This window comes from Pogonomyrmex barbatus, unplaced genomic scaffold (assembly GCF_055798465.1).
Source record: "Pogonomyrmex barbatus isolate J1 unplaced genomic scaffold, ASM5579846v1 scaffold9, whole genome shotgun sequence".
NCBI classification, from domain to species: domain Eukaryota; kingdom Metazoa; phylum Arthropoda; class Insecta; order Hymenoptera; family Formicidae; genus Pogonomyrmex; species Pogonomyrmex barbatus.
The window spans coordinates 4,842,241-4,866,018 of NW_028297193.1; the positions used below are offsets into that span (position 1 = coordinate 4,842,241).

The window sequence follows — 23,778 nt, forward strand, 5'->3', positions numbered from 1 at the left end:
ATTGTTAACAAACGCGGACTTTCATTGCCTTTTGTCCCCTTTTATATGGTTTTATTTAAATTTGTAGAGTCCTTAGTTAATTTATTCTACTATTATTTTAAAAGCTTCTTCTTTTAAAAGATCGATAGAGAGAGATAATATTTAATATCTTAATTAACTGCATAATTGTTATAAATTTGAACAACACAGCAAATTAAAAAAGAATATGAAAATATTATACTATTATGATCATGTGTCAATGTTATTTAGAATTCAGTAAAAGAATGTTACGATCTGTGGAGATTTGCAAACGTGCAATCTTATCTTCTGTAACTATCGTCTTTCTAAAAGTATCACATTTTTACGAAAATAATCATATTAATTAAAAATGTTTCAGAATCGATACAATTATCAACTCACAATTTATAATATCATTACTCATAAAAAAGTACAAATAATATAAAATTTAAAGCAATCAATTATATATAATGACATTGTTATGACTGATCGTAACAGGAAGTGTTTCAGAATTTCATATCAACATCTGACGCTGACGCATGATGTAACTGCATTCTTGTTTCAAGAACACATGCACTCGCTATCTCCTGCTCATTCGGCTTTATCGAACATGAATAGCGTATGACGTAATTGCTAAAGTGCGCACGCAGCACATATATAGTTTTGTTGATGGCGGATAACTTTTAAAAATCTGTCGAGAAAAGGGAAGCAAAAGGGAGAGAAAGAGACAGACAAGGAGCGTTTCGTTCCGAATCCCAAAGTGTTTCAGAAACTTTGTGTGTAAATCTACGAATTACGGTCGTCTTGCGCGAGCCAGGCCTAAAACACTTGGCTAGACACGACGGACCTTGAACATAAAATGCTGTCTGGGCGAAACTCCGGACTCATTCGGGACACAGCGCGGAATAATGGAAGTTCCGAATGCGGCGCGTGGTTACGGGGACCACGGGCGCAATATCGGCTTGATTACGTTAGAAATCAGAAACTGAGACTAAACTAAGCTCAATCTTCGAGGGATGGTGGTGGTGGCACTGGCGGCGGCGGCGGACACGGCGGCGGCGGTGGCGACGGCAGCGGCGGTGGCGGCGATGGTGATGGTGGTAGCGGCGACGATGGTGGCAGCGGCAGCGGCAATGACGGCAATGGTAGTCGAGATTACCAACGACGCGAATTAATTCCACGGCCCAAGTTCCTCGACGAAGTTCTCTCGCGTCTGCGAACGAATCGTCTCCGCGCAATTACCGGAGGGACAGGGGGATGAAAAGGGGAGAAAGAAAGGGAAGAGGTATAATTCTTATCACGTCAAAAAAGGTCCTGACGGTCCTGACTTCCGAGGTACGTTATTCGGACAGACGGAGGCGCACGTCTCTCGCGCGGTATAACGTTTCGAGATGAAGATGGCAGCAACGTGCCCCGCTTGAAGATATCTCGCGAAGTAAGTTTGTGGATGGACCGCGCGCGGGGAGGTGGTTCACCGAGGAATTGAAAAGTCCGTAAAAGAAAACCGACCTTTTGTCCTTGAGATACGCGACTCGCGGAACAATGAAATGACCCGGCCATCCGCCCTAACTCCATTTTCATATTCCGGACATAATGCAACCTCCCAAAGCGGCCTTTTGCTCGAACCAGCGATTTTTCGAGTTTCCTCGCTGCCCCCCCCCTCCCCCTTCTCCTCTTCTGTTTGTCTCTAAAAGTGAGCGTTTTGAGAAAGATCATGCTACCCATCGTGCTACATACTTTTTTTCTCTCTTTTCCATGAGGTTTTCATTAACTGAAGAACCCGATAGCTCTCTACGAAACGACGGGCCGGCGTCTCTCGCGCGAAAAGCAGCGGGAAATCGGTGATAATTAAATTCGATAAGAAGGGACCCGCGCCCGCGACGACCGACGTCTCGCTTCAGTTTCCGGAAGAAATATCGCGCGTCATGATATATTACACCTTGAGCATCGTATATTCGGCGTACATTCGACGGGCCCGAATCCGCGCTCCCCCGAACGAACGGAAAGCGTATTCCCTCTTATCGTCGCGAAGTCATTTGTGTATAAAAGCCGCCTGCACACGCGAAGACACCCGCAATACGTACGTGGTCTTTACAAATGCTGAATCCTCGCGCACGCCAGGTTCTTCACGCGAACGCGAGAACCTCGGCACAGTTGCGAAGTCCCCGGGCGCATGCGAGATCCTTTGAAATACGAGAGCCTCGTACATGCGAGATTCTTACACGCGCGAACACTTCCGGATGATCGCTCGGTTAGGAACGCGACGGAACTGCGCGACGTATTACAAAACGACACCGATACGTGCCTTCTTGAGAAAACTCGAGATTCGCGAGACGCGTCGTGCCGAAATTGCGTACTACTGTCGATTAATTTAATTCTCATTTGCATGGCATCAATAATTTAATAAGCGCTTCGATAAATTGGATTCGCGAAACTGAAGCATTGTTTTTGAAATATATCGCATATGAAACATATACTATAGGATTTTCATATGCAATATGTTTAAAAATAGGACCCCAAGGTGTCTATTTAACCCGAAAAGAAATTCTCTGAAAATTCCCTGATTTTCAAAACAATTTGTTAACAATTTCAGGTAAAATGAAAATATTTTTAAATGTATCTTATGAATAAATATATATTTATTGTGCAAATATTGCCTTTAACGTTTCCCATTCACAAAAGTTTATAAATCACAAAATGAAATTGAGATTCCCTCAAATTTCAATAATTAAATTTTAAAAAAATATAAAAGAAAAACTATAAAAGGGACTTTAAATTAAATATTTTATTGTGTAAAATTTTCAAATTTTATTGTCAAATTTATTTACAAACAGAAAATTATATAATGCATAATTATATAATGCATAACCGGTGCAGAATTCAATTTTTATAAAGCTTTATTAAAATAAATATCTATCTTCATTAAATAAAATTGCATGTAACACAAAATCATTATCTTTAATATTGTCATATTATCATTAGTAGTAAAATCAATGTGTTCTAATGTTTAAAGTGAATGGGTCCATTGTTAACATGAAAAATTCAGTCAATAAACTCCGGATTATCATAGAGACAAAATAGAGACAAAATATTAAAAAAAACACTTTCAAAAAAGTCTCCTAATTTTTAATAAAATTCCCTGAGAATTCTCCGATCTTTCAAGGTATAAACAAATTCCCTGAGAATTTCAAATTTTTCCAGGTAGTAAACACCTCGTGCGAAATTACCGGAAATCGACGCGATCGTCGATCCAATATGGCGCAGAAATTTTCGTGCGGGCGGAAACTTGCTTTATTTTTCTCCGTAATTGTAAATAATACGATGACGTGCGCGCGAACGCATCGTGCGTACAGCTATCGTCCGGCGCAGCGGCGATCGTTGATTGCAACTTCCGTCGAGGGCCATTCACATCGCATCGCGACTCGCACACGAGAGAAAGAGAACTTTCGCAATCGTCTCGCAACGATTCGGCGCACGATTGCGCACGAACCCTTTGCAACTCTCGGATTATTCTCGTTGTTTCGTGCGGGCGTTCAGTTGTTGCGAAATTCTGCCGTCGAGTCCGCCGGGCGCAAGGGGCAAAGGGGTTAATTTTCCATCATACGTCTCAGTATGGAAAAGTACGAGGAGAGTCGGTCTACGCGGGTGCTTCAATTCCCACTTCAAAATTAAACGTGATATTCCGCGCGTATCCCGCGATGTAACATTAGTTCCCCGTGTTTAAAACGGTAAATATGTCAGGAAAAAAAAAAACAACTTGATCTCTCGTGTTTAAATGAATCGTTTCTGAAAGCAACGCGATGAACCCAAGGTAAAAATCTGGATATTAATTCCGAATAAAACGCTAACAGAGTAGGGAACATAACAATTACGAGTTCTGAACGCTAAAATCTAACAATCAGATGACGCATAAAGATACAAAGAACCCATTACATTGCAAGGATTGTGAGAAAATGTCGAGAAGTTATTTGATTATAACGATGATTCATGCTTTTTTCGCTTGTAACTCACTTTAGAATTGTATTCGACGAAACGTTTTTTATAATATGTTTGAAATTCCGATGGAAATGACAATTCATTGTGTCGTATCTTCCCCAAACATAACATAGAAAATTCAAAGGGAAGATCCGTAAATGACTTTTTTCAATCGGCATATTTTATAATGAAAAATAGTAAAATAAGCACAAATGTGCGCTCAACTGGGAGAAGATGCTTATTATTAATAACCAGCACGTGCACAACGTGAATATTTTATTATGCAATAAGAAAATATTTATCTCTCCGAGGAATTTAAATAAGGTAAGAAAACGATATACGTATATTGATTCAAAAAACAGGAATGATCAAATTTGCACAATATTCTATATTATTAATATGATACAATATAAATAACAATATAAATCAAGTTATATTTCGACTCAATTATTTATTGGAAGCCGCATAAGAATCATCTAAAAATTTAAATATTTTTTTAAAATATATTGATCATTTTGTTTATTTAATTATATTTGTTTCTTTATTTTTGTTACTGTTTATATTTTTCATCCTTTTGAGTCTTTTCATACTTTCTTTTATAATTTATTGCATATTTTTAAATGTTTCTAGAGCCTGGCAAATTTTATAAGAATTACGTCGTTAATATGACGAATAAAAATTATCATATTTATTATCATTTAAATAAAATGCATTAATAATTACGTCAAAGAAAAATTTTGACATCCGTCGCCCCACTTTATAGATTTTTGCGCTTGATAAAAAAGAGCCATTCAGTTAACAACACAAAAAAAATTAGTTTTAAATCAAAACTGCATATTTTCATATATAAGCAAGAATATTATAATCTTAGAAAAATTTTAGTATTGAGACAGATATATTTTCATGTGTAAGCAAGAATTATAATCTTCATATAAAAGATTAGTCTTGAGCAAAATTGCAATATAAATTCAAGATTAAAATTTTTAATAAGATTATAACATTGTATTTTTGCTTATATGTGACAATATTTATCTTGATTTATGATAAAATTAATTTTTTTCTGTGCAAGCCCTCTTAAACAACAGAACAAACATTTTATTCAATGCATACTTAGCTTGATTATTCAATTAAATCAATTTGTAATACAACTGATAATTCAATTAAGCTACACATGATATGAATAAAATTTACTACAAATTCGCACGATGCTTGCAAAAAAAACTTCAGATAAAAAGGTCGAACAAACAGGTATCATTAATAATGACAATACTCTTTCCGCGAGTAAATTAGAAAAAAAAATCGGAGTCGAAGATAATATTACGCGAACGCGATTACAGCATTTTCCTCATGGCTGAACAATGAAGTTAAAATCTACATTTCGCGTGGGACCGCGCGCTATATCGCGCTCCGAAGAGCGCGTGGAGACATGCGGCGGGCGGACTTCTCAAGAAAGGATGATGATTCACGAGAGGCGTATACATAGGCGAGCGCACGCATGTACGCACGTACGCACGCACACGATCGCGCGAACGAGTCACGTCCTCACGGCGTCCCAACGGCGAGACGAGCGGGGCGACGGACGTGCCCACCGGGGGCATAACGGTAATAATATTCTGGAGTTTTGACTCACCGCTCTCGATGTACGGCACCAGCAGCAGCAGCAGCAGGAAGAGAACATATCCGCACGTGTCACTGATCATCGTAATACAATATTCCCCGCTACAGCCGGGACACGCCGCGCGCTGGATACCTGGCGTCGGCCTCGCTGTAACACCTCCTCTCGCGGGGCAAGAGGCAGCACAAACAAAAACAAAAACCTCGGCTCAGGTCGGCTCGGTGCGGTGCGACGCGACGCGGCGCGGCGCGGCGCGGTCGCCAGCAACAGGGTTGACTGCGACGAGGACGACGAGAAAGGGAACGACGCTCTCATCCGCGAGACGCACCACCTCCTCCACCTCCACCTCCTCCTCTTCCTCCTCCTCCTCCTCCTTTTGCTCTCTCCACACTCGTTTTCCTTTTCGCTCTTCAACGGCACTGCACCACACCACCGACTTGTCTCGGGCACCACGACAACGGCAACGGCGATGACAACGATGACGATGACGATGACGAATTACCTCGCGCTTCGCTCGCTCGCGGCAACGAACGACGACGATAATCGACGTGGACGACGGCGACGAGGACGCGCGCTGCTAGAACGGACGACGACGCGGCGGACGATTGGACGCTGCGCTCGACACGGCCACCGCCACGACACGACGAACGAATATGAACGCGGCGCGCGTCTCTTTCTCTCTCTCTTTCTCTCTCTCTCTCTCTTTCTCTTTCTCGTGCCTTCTTCCCTCGTTGTCGCTCTCCTCTTTCCCCTCGCGCTCGCCTCCTCTCGTGCTCACTCTCTCTTTCTCTCTCGTTTCCGGAGCGCGGTCGAGGTCTACGCCATTATTTTCCTGTCGGGATTGCGCCTCGTACGCGGACACACCGCCACGACCATCGACGTCGACCGACGCAACGCGCCCACGCACGCACAACACGAATTCAGTCCACCCCTCGTCGATTGACTTCCGCGACTAACTTCACGCGTTGCGCCTCGCACTCGTTCGCTCGCTCGCTTCGCTCCGCTCCGCTCCGCTCCGACTCCGTCTCCGTCTCGCTTTCCCCACGGCTCCGTTCCGCGCCGATAACAGCTCGTGCTCACACACAGCAAACAGCTGACAGGGGCTGCCGCCGCTTGTTTCTTCACGCACGGCGCGACAAGGACGACGACTCGATATTTAACGGCATCGCATCGCAGCGCGGCAACAAAACACACGCACGCACACACGCTCACCTGGGACTGGGGGGAAGTCGTGCGCGCGCGAACAGTCGCCACCGTCGCCGCTCTGACACAGTCCTGCCACCTTCGCCTCTCTCTGGCCACGACGACGTGCGTGCGCGCGATGCGAAACGCCTGACTGTCTCTGGGCGACCGAGAAACCATACCGTGAGATGGCGGCGGCTACCACCGTGCTCGGCCGCCATCGCGCCTTCTCGCGTGACGTCACACGGCATTGACGCGACACCGCTGCGCACGAAACATAGCAACATACACATCGCTCGAGCTGCTCTGGCGATCTCTCTGCGAGAAATCTCTGCGTAATGTTTGTTTACATATTATATGTTGGCTGGGGTTTCGATAGATAGCTCGTTCAATCGGTGGTTGAAGAATGATAAATAATGGGATAAGTGTGAATTTGTATACACACACATACGTATAATCGTCTCTCAATACCCATTTCTATCAATATTAATTTTAATTAAATTAAAAGAATTATTGAAATTGAACTAAAAAAAGAATAAAGAATAAGTTAAAACGAGATAAATATTAATCCATTTATTTAGAAATGAATATAAATATTTAATTTCTTAAACTTCATGGAAAGTATGACGAAATGGATGTTACGTATTAAAACTCTTGAATTTCAAAAAATTTAAAAAATGAAATGTATGTCTATGTATCAAAATTCTTAAATTTCCTATGAAGCATCGCGTCTGCACTTTAAAATGCGAAATTTGTAATAAAATAAATAGATTTCTTTTCATTTTTACAAAAAGCTTGTGCGAAAGTTAATCCTAAAAATTTCAATCGGATATTTTTTCTTTCACTAGTAATTTTGTAACAATTTATCTTTATGAAATTTATTTATTATATATCTTAAAAACAAAATTAATACAAATAGAAAGGAATTTTCATATAAATTTTCATATTTATAACTGAATTATTGTAAGTTTTAATTTCAAAAATTTCTAATTAAAAAAAAATACTAACAAAAATATTAAATATTAACATTTTAATTTTATTATTGAAGCCATTCTTTTTTCTTTAAATAAATTTTTTTCTTTAAATAAATGAAATATGTCGTTAAAATATATAGAAAATAATTAGATTCTTTACGCATTCCTTATGCAAGATAAAATTAAAACAATAATAATATAGAATTATTATTTATAATAATTACAATAAAATCATTTTATATTTTTTTATATTATTTTATTAATTGTTTTATTAATAAATATAAAAATATGAATGAATTAATAAATAAAATCATTTAATATTAAATTATAACCTATAATGTAAAATATAATTTTATCATTAGAATAAAATTTTAGATTATTGCAGAATGCAACGATTAAATTTCATTTAATTTTTTAAAGGAATCTTTTAGTACCGCAGGAAATGATACTTATAATGTAATATTTAACGTAATGTATTCAAAGTAAAATATAATAAAATATTTAATTAACAAATTAGGTCCGTGCTTCCTTAATATATGTTAGCCTTACGATCTCTCGTTTCTCGGCAAAGTTCTTAGCAATGAACGAAATTGCTGACAGTTTTGGTTAAAATTCAAAAATTTTACTAGTGAATCAAATATTTCAATATAAAATATGATGAAACCGCACAAATTCCACTTTTTATTAATAACAAGTAAAAATCTGATATACGGAATAAAATTATAAAAGCTATTCATTATTATTCCGCTTGTTTATTTTTTATTCAAAAGTGCAATGTGTTAACCTAACATGAACATAATCATTCCTAATTGTGACGTACTGTTAAAAATAAAATTAATTTAAAAGTTAAATTAAAAGAGAGTCAATAAAATTGCATATTTCATGTAATATTCTTTGTTTCTCAGAGGGCCCTTTGGAAGAAATAATTTATTAGATGCAAAAATTTGAAGCAGTGTACCGAAATTTATGCTATCTATCGAAGCCGTCTGTTTAATCGCTAATTACCTAAATCTTTAACGAATGGAATCCAAAAGAATCCACTTGGATGAAAATGCGTCCGACAATGAGTTCGGATGAATCCATAAGTACGGATCGATCCGCGCATGTCGCTCGGTACACGGATCATCCATCACGGCGTCCTAAGGAACAAATATCTGCCTCGAAAAATGCACAAACGGAATACGAAACGCATTTATCGCAAAATGCTGCGTATTTCTCAACATATGAATCTGGTAGTAAGCAGCGTATATTCAACTCTTTGAATCAACCTGAAAAATAACTCCATTTCCTCGGCGCGCTTCCACCTCGTTTCCGTTTTCAATTCTCCGTATTGCGAGTATCGTTTCTCTTTTCGTTGTTAAAAGCCGAAATACATCTGAGCTTAATACATCAAAAACGATTACAATGGCGTCCGCGTCGGGATGTATGAAAATGAATGGACGGATCGATTTAATTAAATTAACTCCGGAGAAACTCTCGGCAATCGTCATTTCCGCTCGCATTAATATAATATCTATCTCATAATTACATACATAATTATTGTCATTCCGCGAGTATTATCGGATCAGGATATTAATCCTTAGATTGAATTCGCAGCGACAGCGTTGGATCAGCATAGTACGTATCGCGAACGGCGCGCCAACAATACAGAGAATCAGCGACACGTGACGAAAAACATCGAGAAAACGGATCAAAAACATAAAGGTGTTGATACGCGCAATATCGATTTGTCACGCAGACGTCGGTCGGGCTCCTGCGCCAGGCTGCGTCTATGGTGCGTGACATTTTGCCGTGCGAAGAAAAGATGTTCCGAGCGCGTTTTGAAAAGGCCGGCAAGACGATTTCTCGAGCGAATAAAGGTGCGAGGTAAAGAATGCCCGGAGAAGCCCGACGAAGCGATCGCCGGTGTGTCAACCATGCCGCATCGAGATGCCCCGAAGAAAGCCAGAAGAAGTCGTAAACGAGACGAAGCGGTGGAAGTCGCCGATAAGGACGCCGAGGATATCAGAAGGGAGGAAAGAAGAGAGAGGAAAAAAAGGGAAAAGGAGGAGAGGAAGAGGATGGAGGCGATGAAGGAGGAGGAGGAGGAGGAGAAATGGGAAAAGAGGGAGAGGCATAAGCGCGAGGAGCGTGTTACTGTATATCCTGTGGACACGGATCTGGTGACGCGCGATGACGTCGTCGTCGAGGATCATCGGGCGCCCGGGCAACCGCCACCGCCGTTCACGGACTTCACGAAGAGCTGCTGTTACTTGTGCGCCCAGAACACACTGGCGATCGCGGCCGCCGCCGCCAAGCCGGAGCAGTCTGACAAGTGCGTCCAAGTTTCGGCTCATAAATTTCGCGCGGAGATGTTCCCGACGCTCGATAAGAGCTGCAGCCCGATACTGCTGGTGCGCATCGTGCAGCCGTCCGTCAAAGTGAGGACACGGGAGACCGGCACGCCCTGTCCCGGCACGAGCGCGGTGCCGCGGACGAAAAAGCGCAAGAAGTTCACTATGTTTCCCAGGTTGACGCGGACGAAGTGCCCGGCGGGACGGCATGCCGCCTGCGAGACTGATAAGTCGACCGCCAGGCGCGACGATAATGCGGAAAAACGCGAGCCGAGGAACGAGAAGTGCTGCAGGGAGAAGAACGCTTGACACGTCACGAATTTTACGAAACTTACCCCCGGGCTAATTGATGCCCGACTACTCAAACGGAAAGAATAATTATATGCACACCGCGTGAACCATTAACTTTCCATTCTATCGCTTCATAATTAACGCTTCATAATTAACGACTGCGATCGAAGCTTGTAATTATTACCTACGTACTTTTCCCATCAAATTTTCTTCGTAGCTGGAGATTCGTGCATGATTTAAAAACGAGAACGCACGTGTGTATTTCTTCGTTAAAGAGAAGAAGAAGAAGGCTTTCGTCTCATAGAATATATTTTATTGACGCAGAAGCGAGAGTACTTATTCAAAGACCCTCTCTCTTCTCGATACTACTTTTACGTTTTTCTTTTTTTCTTGCGTGCGTTCGATAATTCAGGATACGCCTTTTTCATTTTTAAGCTACATTGCTGCGGCGCTCCCATAAACTTTACATGGAGATGCGCGACCCTAACTCGGGTGTATATTTGAATTGCACGTTGCATACGAATCGCCTCGATAACACATGTAATGCTGCGGCTCCGGCCCATATCTCTTCGTCGATAAATTATACTCTGCCGCGTAAGCTTTGTTCCATTTACGCGGGCGTAAGCGAAAGACGTTAAACTATGCATAGTAGTTCGAATCAGAATCTTACGTACACATAATTATTTCATCGGGCACAAAACTTCCTCATCCCTCTTGCATCTCTTGTTCTCCGTAGATTTTCCGTCACAAAGTTTAAAGAACGATAAGGAGTTTCCTTTTTATCCTGCTCTTTATTAAAGATGGTAAAGTGCAGGCTTCTCTCCCCGGCGCGTTTTATGCCTTTCAATTAAATCGCTTCTTTGTGCCTGGTTGCATAAGATCTCCGAGGACAAGTGCAGCTTTTCTTGACGGCCGCTTGAAAAATAAAGAGCGTGAAACGTCGGGCACTTCGTCCGTATTAACGTCATCTCCATATCGTTTCCATATTATTTTCGCGTGTTTCCTGCATAGTATTTCCGTACGGTCGTTTATGTCGTTTCCGCGTCGCTTGCATACGACTGCCACTCGGATGAAATCCTGTCATGAAAACGTGTAAAGTCGCAAGTAAATTCAGAGCTCGTCCATTTCTCACATTCTCCCATATACATTAAATGCGTAATCCTCATATTTCATATAAAAACAAAATCGATCTAAATGATTACCGTGTATGAGAGATTTGAAGTTACTGACTCCATATCTCTTGTATGAGTATCGTCGAAATGCAATCTTGTTCGGTTACCGAGAAAAAAATATCACGAGTAAATCCAGTCATCTATTTCTCATACATCCCCGTAGGTGTTACATAAATCTATAATTACCACATTTTATATACAACAAAAACAATCGATCTAGAAAACAACTGATAAAAATCTATGCTGATAAAAGTCTATGCCACTGTTTTACTTGAACACAATCTTATCTTTTCCTCCGCCAAAAACGCAGAAAGTCGCGAATAAATTCAGATTTACATAATCTATTACATAGATTTACATAATCTATTTTGCACAAAACCGCAGTCGGAAGTAAATAAATATCTAATCAGATTTTATGTACAACAGAGTTTTAAAAGTGATCTCAAAAGTCTCATAATCATCGAAAGAAGTCACTTTGCAATTAACACACTCTTGGCATAAATTTTTTTTAAATTATACGATTAATATCTAAATTTATATATCAAGTGAGGTAAAAAAAAAAAAGAGAAAAGCAGAAGCAACACCGAGGACGTCGCAATGGCCATCAGAAGGTCTTATTGCACCTCGCGGTCGCCCGGCCGACGATCGACCAAGTAGTTCGAGTCTACACTGCGTCAGACGATATCTGAGGACGATACGACGGGTCGGGTCGGCAAGCTAGAATTCGCGTCATCCGACAAAGGGGCCCCGAACATCAAAGGCGCCGCGTAGTACGGTAGAAGAGGGTACTGGGTGGTCGGGAAATACGTCGGTGGAAAGAGTCCCTGCCTTTGCGCGATCTTTAGTCTGGACGTGAGCTGCTTCTTCCACTTGGTGCGACGATTTTGGAACCACGTCTTGATCTGTACCTCGGTGAGATTCAGACACTTGGACAGCTCCATTCGCTTGCTCACGCTGAGATACTTGTCGATCTGCGAGAGTCAAAATTGTATGAGGCAAATTTTGCAGAAAGGGAAGAAAGAGGGAGGGAGAGGGGGGTTGGAACGAGCGGTGATTGCACAAATGAGAGGGGAACCGCGAATCGTACCTTAAATTCCGCTTCAAGTCTTTCCAGTTGTTTCGCACTGTAAGCTTGACGTGGTTTCCGATCGATACCCGGTTTTCTCGACCTCCTGCCACTCGGTTTAGGTGCTGCAAAAATAATCAATGCTCACGTCATCGCACTAAAAAATTATTGCACATCGCGTGATCGATAATGTCAACTACATTAGTCATTACTAATTACGTGAGAGTCTCTTAAAATTTCTGACAGTTTCTCAAATTTGGCACTTTCGAAGATTTATCGCCGTGATAATTAAAATTTAATATTCTAATCGCGTGTCTTAATTGCACGGCTAACTTCGCCAGCTCGGGCTCAATTATCACTTTACGATTTCGAGGCATCACCCGTCGAGTCCTGTCTAGGATCATCGAACATTTCTGAAACGTGTGTGGGACTGTTTGCGGAATGTGTGACATCCTATAGTCAACATCATCGAGGTGAAGCGGTAACGAGCTATGAAAACAGTTTATGACGGAGAACGTTTGGATGCGATTATCATCGTAGTGCAAAGAAGTACTACATATTTCCTTTGAAAAGCAGATATAAGACATTATAACATAATTAGATGCGTTAAAATAATAGCTGGATTGTTAACCGCGTTGGTAAATATCCGTGAATAATTCGTGTTAGGATGCAAATATCAAAGCGCGACATTTTAATGTAACAACAATAACTATTTTAGTACTACCGTGTGCCGAAGTAAGTAGATACATTCTTTCTTGTTTGATATTAAAAAATTAAAAATTAAAAATATAAAAATTAAAACTTTATATTACGAGAATATTATTTAACTTTTAAAATAATGTAAAAATATATTACTTATATAATTTAACGGAAATCCGAATAGTTACTTTTATATCATTTATTTTATATTGAATAATATTTATAATACGATTATGCGTTTTTTTATTATTATCTATTTTTAATATTCTTATATTTATATATATTTTTACATATAAATTACAAAAACATTGAAAATGTAAAATAATAAAAAATCGCATAATTTTATTATAAATATATTATTTTATATGAAATGAATGTCAATAAAAATAAGATATATTCAGATTTTCATTAAGTTAAATCATAACGTATATATAAAAGTAAAGCTAATTTGAAAATGCTATATTATTATAAATATGAGATATATAGAGATTAAATCGTTTATATATGTAACAACAATTTTCTTTCTCTCAGTGACAATGTGTTTAAACCCTGAAAATAGCATAGACTCGCTTTCCAAGATCGCTATGTTTCCTCATAGAAATTGAAACCTTTTTTGCTCCTTCCTCGTGTTTAATCACCGGTTAGCCGGGCGGCCCTTACACGGAAAGTCAACAAATAGATGTCGCGTATTTGTACAAGACCTTTGCGTTTTTACAGAACCCTACTAGCGTTTCCACGACTATAGAGAACGACATAGTTTTCACCAGTTTGATAGTTTGTACCAGTTTGTAGAATTTGACATCTTATATCCTTTGTCGAAAATTTTATTTTTATTAATTTAAAATATAAATTATATTTACTTTCACAATAAAAAAAAACTCAGAGTTCCAGCAGAATACTTTTTAAAAATATGTCAATATATTTTATCATTAAATTATGTTCCTTTTTTAATTCAAAGAAAAGATCTATGTTTCACGTATTTAAAGTATACTAACTCACTTAATTCATAACGTTACGTTAACTGTTGTGCAAATTCGAAACTCTGCAGCTGATTTTATAGATTTTAAATGTTTCAACGTTTCACGTGATTCTTTATATTCAATAAAAAACTTGATTACGATTGTATACCAAGCAAATAATGTTTAAGAAGCGTTTCGTTTCTTTAGTCAGTGTAACAGCTTAAAATATCTAATCATTTTTCTAGGCAAAAGGCACGTAATATAAGTTTACTAAATATGATAAATTTAATTGTATTCCATTTGTATATAAAATTCCAAAAATCGTTTTGTTATGCATCAAAATTGAGCGGATCAAAATATATAAATTTCATACTTTACGGATTTCTTAAAAATTAAAAGATTGCTGAGATGACTGGAAAGGACAATACGTACATGGTGATGAAGAAGAAGAACCGGCGGGACCAAGATTTACGAGTGTACAGAGACATTTAACACCTTCGCGGAACATAGTTAGACCAACGGTGCTGACAAATGGGCTCCTAACAATATGGCGGATAGTAGCCAGAAAGAAAGAAACAACGCGATGGCGGATTTTAATCTTATCTTAAAGCCGCGAAATACTTGGGATTTCAACTAAGAATTGCTACATGATTTCATAACGTGGAAATTTCATTTTAGATTTTATAAATTTAGATTAATTTGATAATAATGTTAAGTGATAAGTAATTATATTGATAAAATTATAAATATAAATATAAAATATAAATAAATTAATATTTATAAGAATAATGGAAATTGTAAGAAATTTTTAATAGGATATTAAAATTATGCATAACATTGAACAACAGGAAAAATATAATATCACAAGATTTGATTATGTGTGATTTTTACGTGGTTAAATATTTAATATTTCGCCAGTAACATGCCAAAAACAGGGGGATGCAACAACTGGGCCACTGATGTGTGCCTCGCGTGTCGAAAAGCTGTTATCGCAGGCGCCTCGTATAATATCCAATATTCGTCGAGGCTAAGAAAGAGGGTGCCCATCTTACACCTCTCTAGGCATTGTTCGCGAAAATAGAATTACGGCGGTAAGTTATTACGAGTGGATAATAATTAGAGTTCTTTGTCGTCGCGATTTTCCGATGGCGTTAGTATCTCAGACATAAAGAAAAAGCACTCTTTCTAGCGTCGTGAAGATTTGTGCGCCTATGTATCTATAACGCATTTGTTGTACGTTTTTGTAATTAACTAATAGTACTAAACGCTTTCCAAACTTAAAAGAATTGAGTAATACATAAAAACATATTTACGCAATAAATTTTATTTTTCCAATGGTGAATTATGTTTCCTAAAGATAAGTTAAATTGGACTCAAAGATTCTTTGAAATTATGAAGAACAAAGATGAATATTAAATTACATTAATATAAAATTAATACAAATTATAGTAATACAAAAATTTGAGATTACCTTGCAAACCAAATAACTGTCCAGGCTTTGTTTGAGCAAACCAGCTACTGTACAATAATGAGGCTGATGCGAGTGATGTTGCAGAATATGCAGAAGGATCAGATAATGCACCTTCGGAATACGGTAGTCCCGCGTGATACAAGTTTCCTTCTATATCTATTAAATTTCAATTATTAAATTGTAAAATTATTTTTTATGAAATTATTTGAAATTTCTTTATATATCGAAAGTTCTATTTGGACAAGATTTTAAAATAATATATAATATAATGTCTATGTCTATGTAATTTATTTATGTTTATTTGTTTAGTTACTGAAAAAAACAGTATGGAAACTTATAACTTTCTCTTTATCTTTAACTTTAAAATTTTAGGTAAAACATAACATCCAATATTTTCCATTGATATAATAATTCTCTTATTTTTTTTTTTAATTTATATTGTTTCTTATACACACACAGATACAAAAATTCTTTAAAAGAATAGTCTGATTTTCTGAAAGTGTTTATGATGCTTTATATACCAGAACGTGTAGCTGGTACCGCTGTCGGTTTGACAAAGTGCCCCTCTATCCTATCCTCCGTTTCATCCTGATCTTCCTCTTTGTCGCCAGAATTGTTCATTCTCGAAGTTTCTCTTTTCTCATTCCTTCCAAGGATACTGTCGATAGTGAAAGCACTCGATGCGGCGATCGGGGATGAATTTCTTCTCTCGGTCTGTTTCTGAAATTCCCTGTAACCTTCGCAGCTGGAATCGGATGCATACTCAATAGACTCTCGATTGACAGTCGGCGATATACAGCCTCTCTCAATGTTATTTGAAAAAGCCTCCTCGTTTTCACTCGGAAGCGATCGTGTTCGGCGAAGATCATAAACGGCATCGTTCATTTTCTCGCGGTTTTGATAGAGTTCCATCTTGTAAAAAATCATCGATCTCGGTTACAATCGATGATCCTAATCTCACTCGATCGACGACATATGTTTCAGCAATAATTTAAATTCGCGCACTTTACATTTAATACCGATTGAAATAATTCGATGATCTTTCTACGTCGTTCTCTTTTCTTTTAATTTCACAGTTATTGGCATAAATTATTTGGCTTCGGTTATAAACATTATTTTTTATCACCATACAATAAAATTAAACAATTTTTTAATTAACAAATATACAAAGAATATCTGCGAGTCAATCATAGATAGTTTAATACGCGTTTATCGTTTCGATCGATTACATCTGATCTCGTACTAATCTCGAACCGTCCGAAAGCAAGTACTTCCGAAAGTATGACAAGTGGCACGTGTCTGTGGTCCAGAGAAGGACCTCCCAGCATCCCCACCAGATCCCCACGGGAAGGTCATCCTGTGAGGCTGGAAGAATATCTCGCACCTTAGAAACCCCCACTTATCCGATATCTCTGATCGGAGTAGGGATCACGGGATTACGGCAGTTTATAGCTGAAATTTCCCATTTTACAACTAATAGCTTTCAAGTTTCACTGTATTATTTGTGAAATTTTTCCCATCTCTTTATGCGAGCAAATTATTTGCAAAATATAACAACGTAATTTAACATATAATAGTATCTTTGTTAACAAACCTGTATAAATATCATGAGAATTAAATGCAAACAGATGCATATAAAATTTTATTTTACGGATTTATATTAATTAATTATTGAGATGAAATTGAGAGAAAATATAAATTGAGAGAAAATATAAATTATTTACAATTTTCATTAAAATTATATATGGAATTATATATTAAAAACTTACTTGTTTTTTTATGACAATTTTGTCACTTTGAATATGTATTTTATTTATACAATACAAAAAAATTGTTACGTTTTTAGTGTAATATATATTATTTTTACTAATACTTCGATCAAGATATCGTATTTTTGATGGATGCGATCGGTGCAGAATAATTTTGCAAATTCATACGATGAGTCTATTTCCTATATTTTCATCGAGGCATTCACGCGCTTTATGGTTCTTTTGAAAAAAAGTGCTTGTACTCGACGATTCGGCTTGCGCACTAGCGAATTTTCGCCGTCGCGAAAAAGGGCTCATCTGGGATCAAAAGGTAGATCTCGGATTGGTCCCAAACGCGCACGGTGCTCGCGCAGCAACCGCCTTCTTTGACCCCTCTATCTCGAAACTTTATGCCAGTAAAACGATGGTCGCTTCTCTCTTTCCTGTTCGCGCTTTAGCAATGGATAAACGCTTCTGCCACATGAAGAACATCATGAAAAAGTACCGCAAAACACTTCTTCACGCGTTTAGCGAACTACGCGCAGTGGTTCTCATTATACTTCAGAAATGTCACACTTCTTCTTTAGGTACACTCGGCCTCTCATGGATATAACTTCACAATTCATTAGTGACAATATGCAGTAAATAAACATATGTAAATTTTGCTTACGCAAAAATCTGAATTAATTTAACAATATATTTAATATACTTTTTCATATTTCAAAAATTTACAATTTAACCCACAAGAGAAGACAAGTTTTCGGCAACAGTTGAAAAATGAATACTAAAAAATTCTGAAGTATAATCAAATAAAAATAAAAATAATATCTTCCGCATTGCGTCCTTTTGTACGATCCGAGATTTCAATATTCGGCGTTGATGATAGTCCTTATCGTGCTATTTCTGTTTACAGGCATGGTGTGGCGGCCATTTTCGCGAATGGCGCGTCCATTAGTCTCCAGGCTACCCGTGCCAATCTCAATGTTCATCCTTGCGCGCCGTAAATCCACTCGGCTCCACGCTTCCGCAGCTAAAAGGACCAATGGCGATTGTGAGCCCTTTCTACCGCGCGGCTCCTCGTCATCGATCCTCTCCCCGATCCACGTCTGAGTTATTTCGTCTTTGTGGAAGAACGTATATCATTCTTTTCATATACATTATATACCTCAGCACGCAGTGTCGTATTCTGGAAACGCAGTTATTATTAACCTTTCAATATTCTTCGCTTAGATTTGGATAACGTAACTATTATGTTGAAAAAAAATTTAATTTCGCGATATAAATCATACAATGAATTATATTAATTCTAAAATACGATCGAGAGTTAGTTACAATTAAAAAAAAAATTTTTTCTATTTTAAATATAATAAAACTTGAGATTTAATTTGAAAAAGAAATAATAATCATTTTGGAAAAAATGATGTAAAATTTTTTTAGATATATCGGAAATAAAATAATATGGACAGAAGAGATTCCAAATTATTTTAATTTCATTATTTTTTAATATCTTTCTGACTCTGAATCGCAATTTCTTCTTTATTATGAGTGGGTTATTTCTACGTTTAGACATAAATTCGCTCGTCTCGCATTGCACACGCTTTTTCGCATGTTGATTATACACGGGGTTGAACATTTTACACATACTTGCGATCGCGACAAATATTGAATCTTAAATACAGTGAAGTGAAATGCGCTTAAGGCGCGTCTTAGGTGCGAAAAGAGGAAGTAACGACATGGTCAACGCACACGTTAATTTACGACCGAGGACATTACTTCCTGGAAACTAGCGTGGACGCTTAAACGTTCCTTCTAAACCTTCCTTAATAACTACGTGCTTTTAAAAAAATTTTTTTAAACCGCGAATCAAAATTAACAAGTAACAAGACCGCACAAGATAAAAATTGTTTACATTTTATTTGCGATCGTGATCCGATTGACGTGGATAGCTTCCGATTCGGCATACGCTTGGATAATACTTGGCGAATTATTTGCAATTTGTTTGCTTTATATGCCATCCACGGAGGCGTACACCCTCCGCAAATGTTTCGAATAAACGATCCATTTGCTCGCTGCGAAGTTTACTCTCACGTTTGATGCACGCTGCGCCACGTAATTGAAACGATCAATCAAACACCTGAGAAAAGGAGGGTGAGCTCACGCGTGCACAAACCGCACCGCAGGTCGCGTTCACGCAAAAGGGGAAGTGCGAACACTCGACTATGAGCGATTAAGAATTGCATCTTCGTCTACGTCCCCTTGAAAATATTTCACAATGTACATTCTGTAAAGAACATTCTATAAAGAATATTAAATTTGAAAGATCATGGAAGATCGTAATATCCAATTTATTCATCAAAATTATCTTCTTTATTTCTTTGCGTACAATTAATTATATAATTTTTCTCGAGGGGATATATTTAATGTTATATTTCAATGAACAAGAAATAAGTAAAAAAAAGAAGCTAGATATAATTTTCGTATATTTTTATCTGGCAGTTGTGCAGCCACGACACCATTAATAATCGCGTGCGAAACGTTTATTTCAGTCGGTAGGACGGGACGCGAGGGACGCGAGGATTCTTTCGAAACTGCGCGATTAATTTTCAGTAAGCTCGGCGTATAACTGGCCGCTTTTGGTGTGTGTACAGATATAGCCACTCTCGCGAGATATTAGACAGGTGAGCGCGTTCCCAGGGGAACAAAGGCCCCATTACCCTGTCTTACCACCTCGACCCGGGCGGACGTCCCGACAGACCCTCCGCTCTTGAAACATTCATAAGAGCGTTGTAAGTGGTTTTTAATAAACGTATTTAATCATGAGTGTCGGATTACGGATTAAATCGGTGGGCGCTGTCACCAATCGGGAGGATTAGTCATGAATCTAAACAGATGTCCGTGCCACCCGCTTTTCGCACAGGTATGCGGGTGTTTTGTCTCTAAGTTTTAATGTCGGCATATTATCACTTTATTCTGCAGCTTCATTGTTTTTAATTATAACTCAAACTAAAAATATTACATTTCATTTAATACTGAGAAAAATGTTTGGTTGGATTAATTGGAATTCTGTTAGGAGATGAACGAAACAGAATTTTCAGCTCAAATCTGCTAAATTGCTGCTTAAATCTACTATAATTTTAGTTGAGTTAATCAGAATTCCGACATTATTGATATAATTCTGATTATATTCATATATCATCACTCTTCTGATTTGTCCATTTCAACCAGATATTTTTCTCAATAAAGTAATATAATTTTTTTTTAAATTGAGATTATAACTTAATAAATACTATTTTTAAGATAAGCTACATAATTCAAAAATAATATGTGTGTAAACTTGTTCATAACATAATCCTGTAATAAGTTTAAATTCATTAAATATCAGATCTTAAATCCATTAAAGATCAAATCCATTAAATATTTTGTTCTATGTTTTTGATTATATATAATTTAATTATTTATTATTAAATCTAACATCTTCATTAACTTTGGAGAATTAATTTAATTGGTAATTAAATTTGAATGCATCTAGTAGTCTTTTTTGATGAAATTATTAATAGTACTGATGTAACACAGTTTTACAGTCAAGGCAATATTACAGTTAAGGTAATTATTTCTAGCAGAGAAGCGGATTATTACAAGAGCGTGTCGCCTTCTCTTCAGTCACAGTCTTTCCATCTCCGCATTTCAGTGACAACTCTCAGTGGCACAACAGGAATAGCACTAGAAAATTTTTCCAGTGAAAAATATTTATCATACAAACTTACGAAATTATGTATCTCTTCGAAATTTTTTTTGTAATTTATGTGGTATCGGCTCAAGAGTGTTTCGACGATGGCAACGAGTTTTGTATCAATCAAAACGACATACTTTCCGTGGATCTTTTACCTGGATCATTTTTATTTAACGATCCATATAAAAATTATAATGTTTCCAAGACAGCGGCAAACGAAACGGTAGATGGATCTTTTGACAAAGCGTTAAATGAGATGGATTATCATAGGTAAACGTATTATTTGATTTGAGAATCAACAAACTGTGGATAGGCACTGTCAAATTAATCGATACATGAAATTAGGAAAAGAATGAATGAATATCTTTGTCACGGCTATATGGCAGAAGAAATTTTCAAGGAAGTGAGCACTCCTAGAGTGAAACGACATCCCGAATCTCTGCCAACTAATAATGTGCATCACACTTTCTTAGGCAATGACAATGTCACGATACATGATAAACTTCTGGCGGATGAAGGAAGCTCGAAGTATAAAAATTGGTTGCAACGGTAAGTATTTAGAAATCTTTAAATTTTTTATAATCCAAATAATGAATTAAAATAAGTCAATTAAAAAACAAGCTTATATTGTACATTTTATTAAAAAAAAAAAAAACATATCTTCCTTACGAAAGGAATCTTTTATTAATTAAAAATTTTTATTAACAAATTTAATATAAAATATTTTTGAAAAAAATAAATATTTAAATTTTTGTTAAGTTAAATTTAACTAAAAATATTTAAGAGGCAAACATTATTTAAGAAATACGTTCCACTTTTAACACTTGTAATATCTTCCTAATTTTATTGCTCTATTCTATAGAATATTATATAATAATAATAAAGTATTTTAAATTTCTGACATATTTATAATAGAACGACTACATTAAACGACGTGTATCGACACGTCGCTCCCCATAAAAAGATTAAAAAGAAGCAAGATGACGATATTGAAGAGTTCGATGGTGAGGTGACGGGTTATGCAATGCAAGCTCCTATGCCATCAAATGGAAAAGTGGGCATTTATGAACCATCCCATAACGGTAGATTGCAAAAGTTATTGCGAAACTATAATACCTTACAAGAAATACTTAACGAGATATGATATTTGTACATTCCACGAATAGATGACATGTTATCGTCATCATCGGGACATCATTTTCATTATGGACCTCCATTTGGATACCATCATGTTAGTCACTTTGGACATCATGGTGACTTCTTTCCATCCATTCATGAGGAATATTATTATCCGCCGAATCATCATGAACATCAGGAAGAAGAACATAAACCCTCTTACTCTAAGGGAAAAGGCCACGACCTTTCGATCAGTGATTTTTTTGAAGTCGCGCTCACCGCGCTTGCATTCTTGGCATTTGGGCTATTTCTCATTCAGTTATTGATGAATTGCACGGTACTAATGAAAGCTATCTTATAAAAAAAGTGCAATTATTTTTCAAAGTGTTTATCTAATGAAAATATTTAATACAGAAACTGTATAATTTTTATTTATGTACTTCAAGAAAAGTGTTTTTCACATTTTAGAACAATAATGGTATGAGTAGACGATTAACTAAGCGACACATAATTTCTTTCTCCTCGTCTGTGGCAAGCAATGAAGAGTTGAATGATCTAGCCTTTCGCGTTTTAAAGTCTATCGAAGCAGTTATGATCGCCGAAGCAGATTCTGGTAATTGTTTGCGCAGAATATTATGTGAAGATAATCAATTTTCCAAGGAAACTAACGACGATCGTAGGATTTGGATTCCCGTTTGGAGGTAAATTGCGTAATAATAATTATCAACGAATCTTATAAGTTGAACACAAAATAATAATATATCACTGATCATAAATTCTCAGAATGTTCTTAAAACATCATTATAGTGTATCATTTCTTATATTCTTAGAACATTTACATGATATATTTATTATATGTTTTCAAAATGTGCTCAGAACATTCGTATGCTATATCATTTTATGCATATTCTTAAGATTAATTTTAAATAATTAAATTTTTATTATTTATTTGTGCTTCATATATCATTTCGCACATATTTTTAGAATGTATTAAATTTTCAAATTTATTTATGCTTCGTAAATTGATCGATACAATATCAATAGTCGGTGATGCAAAATTATGTCCTTAAACTGGTAAAATTGACGCCCTCTTTTTCAGCTTGGGCATGAGTTGGTTATCGAGTAGAGTGCTGCATAAAACTCCATGGTCGGCAATGTTGGATTCTGTGAAGGCGTCTATACTGGGGTTAGGTGGAGTCGATTGCGCTTCTTTCTACCCTGGGTGTGATCTTGAGAAGGAAAGGATTAAGAGACGTCGCAGGAGAAGGAAATAAAAATCGATGCTTTATAAAGTTTAAAAAAAATTTAAAGAAAACTGAATTAAATAACAATTTTATTTGGAAGGATCTTTTACGCAATTTATTATTTACAATAATGTAATTGCAATAGTTGATATTTTGTATCAATTTATCGATTTATAAACAATATTATGAATAAGATAATCACGTGT

General features: G+C 37.1%; 4 protein-coding genes across 6 annotated transcripts in view; 2 read left to right on the forward strand and 2 right to left on the reverse strand.

Annotated features, from left to right (window-relative positions):
• kuz (zinc-dependent metalloprotease kuz) overlaps positions 1–6,946 on the reverse strand; it is a 116,545-nt gene extending 109,599 nt beyond the window's left edge. For all 3 annotated transcript variants that reach the window (XM_011641793.3, XM_011641792.3, XM_011641790.3), the window contains exon 1: positions 5,603–6,946. In XM_011641793.3, coding sequence (XP_011640095.2) covers positions 5,603–5,672 — 70 coding nt within the window. In that variant the 5' untranslated portion in view covers positions 5,673–6,946. The remainder of the gene's footprint in view (positions 1–5,602) is intronic.
• Positions 6,947–8,191: 1,245 nt separating this feature from the next.
• On the forward strand, positions 8,192–11,681 carry LOC105429120 (uncharacterized). The gene is made up of 2 exons (XM_089084607.1): positions 8,192–9,020; positions 9,340–11,681. The coding sequence occupies exons 1-2, from the start codon at positions 8,789–8,791 to the stop codon at positions 10,383–10,385; spliced, it is 1,278 nt and encodes a 425-aa protein (XP_088940733.1). The 5' UTR covers positions 8,192–8,788; the 3' UTR covers positions 10,386–11,681.
• LOC105429070 (uncharacterized) lies at positions 11,663–17,622 on the reverse strand. The gene is made up of 4 exons (XM_011641789.2): positions 16,256–17,622; positions 15,735–15,890; positions 12,627–12,730; positions 11,663–12,510 (listed from the first exon to the last, which is right to left on the reverse strand). Exons 1-4 carry the CDS (start codon positions 16,659–16,661, stop codon positions 12,214–12,216), a joined length of 963 nt encoding a protein of 320 aa, XP_011640091.1. The 5' UTR covers positions 16,662–17,622; the 3' UTR covers positions 11,663–12,213.
• A 2,298-nt stretch (positions 17,623–19,920) lies between these two features.
• LOC105429069 (uncharacterized) lies at positions 19,921–23,753 on the forward strand. Its single transcript, XM_089084510.1, has 7 exons — positions 19,921–20,399; positions 21,100–21,482; positions 21,558–21,761; positions 22,128–22,294; positions 22,379–22,665; positions 22,797–23,029; positions 23,428–23,753. Exons 2-7 carry the CDS (start codon positions 21,253–21,255, stop codon positions 23,600–23,602), a joined length of 1,296 nt encoding a protein of 431 aa, XP_088940636.1. The 5' UTR covers positions 19,921–20,399; positions 21,100–21,252; the 3' UTR covers positions 23,603–23,753.
• Positions 23,754–23,778: the final 25 nt, after the last annotated feature.

Coding starts and splice junctions, on each gene's coding strand:
- LOC105429069 (XM_089084510.1), top strand. CDS start 21,253: ATGTATCTCTTCGAAATTTTTTTTGTAATTTATGTGGTATCGGCTCAA. Junction 22,295..22,378: donor TTATGAACCATCCCATAACG/GTAGATTGCAAA, acceptor TTCCACGAATAG/ATGACATGTTATCGTCATCA. Junction 23,030..23,427: donor ATTTGGATTCCCGTTTGGAG/GTAAATTGCGTA, acceptor CCTCTTTTTCAG/CTTGGGCATGAGTTGGTTAT.
- LOC105429120 (XM_089084607.1), top strand. CDS start 8,789: ATGAAAATGCGTCCGACAATGAGTTCGGATGAATCCATAAGTACGGAT. Junction 9,021..9,339: donor TTTGAATCAACCTGAAAAAT/AACTCCATTTCC, acceptor TTGAATTCGCAG/CGACAGCGTTGGATCAGCAT.
- LOC105429070 (XM_011641789.2), bottom strand. CDS start 16,661: ATGATTTTTTACAAGATGGAACTCTATCAAAACCGCGAGAAAATGAAC. Junction 15,891..16,255: donor GGTACCAGCTACACGTTCTG/GTATATAAAGCA, acceptor GAAATTTAATAG/ATATAGAAGGAAACTTGTAT. Junction 12,511..12,626: donor GACTTGAAGCGGAATTTAAG/GTACGATTCGCG, acceptor TGACTCTCGCAG/ATCGACAAGTATCTCAGCGT.